Here is a 6,000-nt window from a genome sequence, read left to right on the forward strand (position 1 = left end):
TGCAGGTTTGACTGACCGTTGCAGGTTTGACTGTCCAGTGCTGTGTTACAGGTTTGACTGTCCAGTGCTGTGTTGCAGGTTTGGCTGACCAGTGCTGTGTTGCAGGTTTGACTGACCGTTGCAGGTTTGACTGTCCAGTGCTGTGTTGCAGGTTTGACTGTCCAGTGCTGTGTTGCAGGTTTGACTGTCCAGTGCTGTGTTGCAGGTTTGACTGACCGTTGCAGGTTTGACTGTCCAGTGCTGTGTTGCAGGTTTTACTGACCAGTGCTGTGTTGCAGGTTTGGCTGACCAGTGCTGTGTTGCAGGTTTGGCTGACCAGTGCTGTGTTGCAGGTTTGACTGACCAGTGCTGTGTTGCAGGTTTGACTGACCAGTGCTGTGTTGCAGGTTTGACTGACCAGTGCTTTGTTGCAGGTTTGGCTGACCAGTGCTGTGTTGCAGGTTTGGCTGACCAGTGATGTGTTGCAGGTTTGGCTGACTAGTGCTGTTTTGCAGGTTTGACTGACCAGTGCTGTGTTGCAGGTTTGACTGACCAGTGCTGTGTTGCAGGTTTGACTGACCAATGCTGTGTTGCAGGTTTGACTGACCAGTGCTGTGTTACAGGTTTGGCTGACCAGTGCTGTGTTACAGGTTTGACTGACCAGTGCTGTGTTACAGGTTTGGCTGACTAGTGCTGTCTTGCAGGTTTGACTGACCAGTGCTGTGTTGCAGGTTTGGCTGACCAGTGCTGTGTTGCAGGTTTGACTGACAAGTGCTGTGTTACAGTTTTGACTGTCCAGTGCTGTGTTGCAGGTTTGACTGACCAGTGCTGTGTTACAGGTTTGACTGACCAGTGCTGTGTTACAGGTTTGGCTGTCCAGTGCTGTGTTGCAGGTTTGACTAACCAGTGCTGTGTTGCAGATTTGGCTGTCCAGTGCTGTGTTACAGGTTTGACTGACCAGTGCTGGGTTACAGGTTTGGCTGACCAGTGCTGTGTTGCATGTTTGACTGACCAGTGCTGTGTTACAGGTTTGACTGACCAGTGCTGTGTTGCAGGTTTGACTGACCAGTGCTGTGTTACAGGTTTGACTGACCAGTGCTGTGTTACAGGTTTGACTGATCAGTGCTGTGTTACAGGTTTGGCTGACCAGTGCTGTGTTACAGGTTTGGCTGACCAGTGCTGTGTTACAGGTTTGACTGACCAGTGCTGTGTTACAGGTTTGGCTGACCAGTGCTGTGTTACAGGTTTGACTGACCAGTGCTGTGTTACAGGTTTGACTGACCAGTGCTGTGTTGCAGGTTTGACTGACCAGTGCTGTGTTACAGGTTTGACTGACCAGTGCTGTGTTACAGGTTTGACTGACCAGTGCTGTGTTACAGGTTTGGCTGACCAGTGCTGTGTTACAGGTTTGGCTGACCAGTGCTGTGTTATAGGTTTGGCTGTCCAGTGCTGTGTTGCAGGTTTGGCTGACTAGTGCTGTTTTGCAGGTTTGACTGACCAGTGCTGTGTTGCAGGTTTGACTGACCAGTGCTTTGTTGCAGGTTTGGCTGACCAGTGCTGTGTTGCAGGTTTGGCTGACCAGTGATGTGTTGCAGGTTTGGCTGACTAGTGCTGTTTTGCAGGTTTGACTGACCAGTGCTGTGTTGCAGGTTTGACTGACCAGTGCTGTGTTGCAGGTTTGACTGACCAATGCTGTGTTGCAGGTTTGACTGACCAGTGCTGTGTTACAGGTTTGGCTGACCAGTGCTGTGTTACAGGTTTGACTGACCAGTGCTGTGTTACAGGTTTGGCTGACTAGTGCTGTCTTGCAGGTTTGACTGACCAGTGCTGTGTTGCAGGTTTGGCTGACCAGTGCTGTGTTGCAGGTTTGACTGACCAGTGCTGTGTTACAGTTTTGACTGTCCAGTGCTGTGTTGCAGGTTTGACTGACCAGTGCTGTGTTACAGGTTTGACTGACCAGTGCTGTGTTACAGGTTTGGCTGTCCAGTGCTGTGTTGCAGGTTTGACTAACCAGTGCTGTGTTGCAGGTTTGGCTGTCCAGTGCTGTGTTACAGGTTTGACTGACCAGTGCTGGGTTACAGGTTTGGCTGACCAGTGCTGTGTTGCATGTTTGACTGACCAGTGCTGTGTTACAGGTTTGACTGACCAGTGCTGTGTTGCAGGTTTGACTGACCAGTGCTGTGTTACAGGTTTGACTGACCAGTGCTGTGTTACAGGTTTGACTGATCAGTGCTGTGTTACAGGTTTGGCTGACCAGTGCTGTGTTACAGGTTTGGCTGACCAGTGCTGTGTTACAGGTTTGACTGACCAGTGCTGTGTTACAGGTTTGGCTGACCAGTGCTGTGTTACAGGTTTGACTGACCAGTGCTGTGTTACAGGTTTGACTGACCAGTGCTGTGTTGCAGGTTTGACTGACCAGTGCTGTGTTACAGGTTTGACTGACCAGTGCTGTGTTACAGGTTTGACTGACCAGTGCTGTGTTACAGGTTTGGCTGACCAGTGCTGTGTTACAGGTTTGGCTGACCAGTGCTGTGTTATAGGTTTGGCTGTCCAGTGCTGTGTTGCAGGTTTGGCAGACCAGTGCTGTGTTACAGGTTTGACTGACCAGTGTTGTGTTGCAGGTTTGACTGACCAGTGCTGTGTTACAGGTTTGGCTGACCAGTGGTGTGTTACAGGTTTGGCTGACCAGTGCTGTGTTACAGGTTTGACTGACCAGTGCTGTGTTACAGGTTTGGCTGACCAGTGCTGTGTTATAGGTTTGGCTGACCAGTGCTGTGTTACAAGTTTGGCTGACCAGTGCTGTGTTACAGGTTTGGCTGACCAGTGCTGTGTTGCAGGTTTGGCTGACCAGTGCTGTGTTATAGGTTTGGCTGACCAGTGCTGTATTATAGGTTTGGCTGACCAGTGTTGTGTTACAGGTTTGACTGTCCAGTGCTGTGTTATAGGTTTGGCTGACCAGTGTTGTGTTACAGGTTTGACTGTCCAGTGCTGTGTTATAGGTTCGGCTGTCCAGTGCTGTGTTACAGGTTTGGCTGACCAGTGGTGTGTTACAGGTTTGACTGTCCAGTGCTGTGTTATAGGTTTGGCTGACCAGTGCTGTGTTATAGGTTTGGCTGACCAGTGGTGTGTTATAGGTTTGGCTGACCAGTGGTGTGTTACAGGTTTGGCTGACCAGTGGTGTGTTGCAGGTTTGACTGACCAGTGCTGTGTTATAGGTTTGGCTGACCAGTGCTGTGTTACAGGTTTGGCTGACCAGTGCTGTGTTATAGGTTTGGCTGACCAGTGCTGTGTTACAGGTTTGGCTGACCAGTGCTGTGTTATAGGTTTGGCTGACCAGTGCTGTGTTTCAGGTTTGACTGACCAGTGCTGTGTTGCAGGTTTGACTGACCAGTGCTGTGTTATAGGTTTGGCTGACCAGTGCTGTGTTATAGGTTTGGCTGACCAGTGCTGTGTTACAGGTTTGGCTGACCAGTACTGTGTTACAGGTTTGACTGACCAGTGCTGTGTTGTAGGTTTGACTGACCAGTGCTGTGTTGCAGGTTTGACTGACCAGTGCTGTGTTGCAGGTTTGACTGACCAGTGCTGTGTTACAGGTTTGGCTGACCAGTGCTGTGTTACAGGTTTGGCTGACCAGTGCTGTGTTATAGGTTTGGCTGACCAGTGCTGTGTTGCAGGTTTTGGCTGACCAGTGCTGTGTTACAGGTTTGACTGACCAGTGTTGTGTTGCAGGTTTGACTGACCAGTGCTGTGTTACAGGTTTGGCTGACCAGTGCTGTGTTACAGGTTTGACTGACCAGTGCTGTGTTGCATGTTTGGCTGACCAGTGCTGTGTTGCAGGTTTGACTGTCCAGTGCTGTGTTACAGGTTTGACTGTCCAGTGCTGTGTTGCAGGTTTGACTGTCCAGTGCTGTGTTGCAGGTTTGACTGTCCAGTGCTGTGTTACAGGTTTGACTGACCAGTGCTGTGTTGCAGGTTTGACTGTCCAGTGCTGTGTTACAGGTTTGACTGTCCAGTGCTGTGTTGCAGGTTTGACTGTCCAGTGCTGTGTTGCAGGTTTGACTGTCCAGTGCTGTGTTACAGGTTTGACTGACTAGTGCTGTGTTACAGGTTTGACTGTCCAGTGCTGTGTTATAGGTTTGACTGACTAGTGCTGTGTTACAGGTTTGGCTGTCCAGTGCTGTGTTACAGGTTTGGCTGTCCAGTGCTGTAACGGCACCTTACCTTGACAGGTTTCTTCTTCTTTTTGTCTTCCTCCTCATTGTCGGCCTCCTCCTCGTGCTCCTTGCTGCCCTGGGGGAGACTGGAGTAGTTGGCCAGGCTACTGATCATGGTTGATACCATGGGACTAGTCTCCATCTCCTCCTGCAGAGTGCATTGACACACACAGGATAACATGGAAAATGGTCAATTACATATTATACACTGGGTGGTTCGAGCCCTAGATGCTGATTGGCTGACAGCCATGCTATATCAGACCGTATTTCACGGGTATGACAAAACATGTATTTTTACTGCTCTAATTACCTTGGTAATCAGTTTATAATAGCAATAAGGCACCTCGGGGGTTTGTGGTATATGGCCTATATACCACGGCTAAGGGCTGTATCCAGGCACTCTGCGTTGCATCGTGCTTAAGGACAGCCCTTAGCCGTGGCATATTACCCATATACCACAGCCCCTTATTGCTTAACTAAAACACTACTGTAGCAGGCAATGTAGTGAGCATATTGATGCATAATGGATTCCTTTACATATCTGAGGTGGTGCAACATAATGGCAAATCAAATCAAATGTTATTTGTCACTTGCGCCAAATACAACCGTGAAATACTTACAAGCCCTTAACCAACAATGCAGTGTTAAAAAAATAGAGTTAAGAAAATATTTACAAAAGTAACACTTAAGGAGGCTATATACAGGGTGTACCGGTATGGAGTCAATGTGTGGGGTAACAGGTCAGTCGAGGTAACTGAGGTCATTTGTACATGTAGGTAGGGGTAAAGTGACTATGCATAGACGATAAACAGCGAATAGCAGCAGCGTAAAAACAAATGGGGGGGGGGGGGGGGGGCAGGTGGCCATTTAATTAATTATTCAGCAGTCTTATGGCTTGGGGGTTGCTGTACTTGCCGTGCGGTAGCAGAGAGAACAGTCTATGAGTTGGGTGACTGGAGTCTTTGACAATTTTTGGGGCCTTTCACCGCTGAGTATAGAGGTCCTGGAGGGCAGGAAGCTTGGCCCCAGTGATGTACTGGGCCGTACGCACTACCCTCTGTATCGCCTTACAGTCAGATGCCATATCAGGTCGGTGATGCAACCAGTCAGGACGCTCTCGATGGTGCAACTGTACAACTTTTGATGATCTGGGGACCCATGCCACATTTTGTCCGTCTCCTGAGGGGGAATAGGTTTTGTCGTGCCCTCTTCACCACTGTCCTGGTGTGTTTGGACCATGATAGTTGTTGGTGATGTGGACACCAAGGAACTTAACTCTACGATCCGCTCAACAACAGCCCCGTCAATGTGAATGGGGGTGTTTGGCCCTCCTTCCTAGCACTAGGAACTCTGGACACGCTCCTCTACAGCCCCGTCAATGTGAATGGGGGGCTTGTTCAAGTGTAAGATCTAAAATGTGCACTATGAATACAAACTACATATCACAGTAACAAATCACCAGTAACAACTGAGAGTCCCTTTGAGATGGAAAATAATAATAGACTTGGCATTTCTGTAGCAGTTTGGAAATGTGCTTCTATTCACCTGAAGTTTTTACTTGTCCTTCAAACAGTAATGACCCTCATTAATCGATGTCAGGGCCCTTATTCAATCACTCTCTGAACCGTGTGTGTGTGTGTGTGTGTGTGCCTACAAATTGCAGTCTCACAGGCTGGACCATCCTCTGTTCATCATAGGCTTGATTTGTGTTGCACATGCACAAATAAATGTGTGTGCGTGTGTATGTGTGCGTGTGTCTGTCTGTGCCTGTGTGTTTGTGTATGTGTGCGTGTGTGCGTGTGTCTGT

The 6,000-nt window shown here is 48.9% G+C and overlaps 1 protein-coding gene across 2 annotated transcripts in view; it reads right to left on the reverse strand.

The window, feature by feature from the left end:
• Positions 1-6,000, reverse strand: part of slc12a5a (solute carrier family 12 member 5a) — a 176,562-nt gene that overhangs the window by 77,460 nt on the left and 93,102 nt on the right. For both annotated transcript variants that reach the window (XM_031825697.1, XM_031825696.1), the window contains exon 3: positions 4,201-4,341. In XM_031825697.1, the coding sequence (XP_031681557.1) occupies positions 4,201-4,341 (141 nt within the window). The remainder of the gene's footprint in view (positions 1-4,200; positions 4,342-6,000) is intronic.

The sequence above is a fragment of the Oncorhynchus kisutch genome, linkage group LG5 (assembly GCF_002021735.2).
Source record: "Oncorhynchus kisutch isolate 150728-3 linkage group LG5, Okis_V2, whole genome shotgun sequence".
Taxonomy (NCBI): domain Eukaryota; kingdom Metazoa; phylum Chordata; class Actinopteri; order Salmoniformes; family Salmonidae; genus Oncorhynchus; species Oncorhynchus kisutch.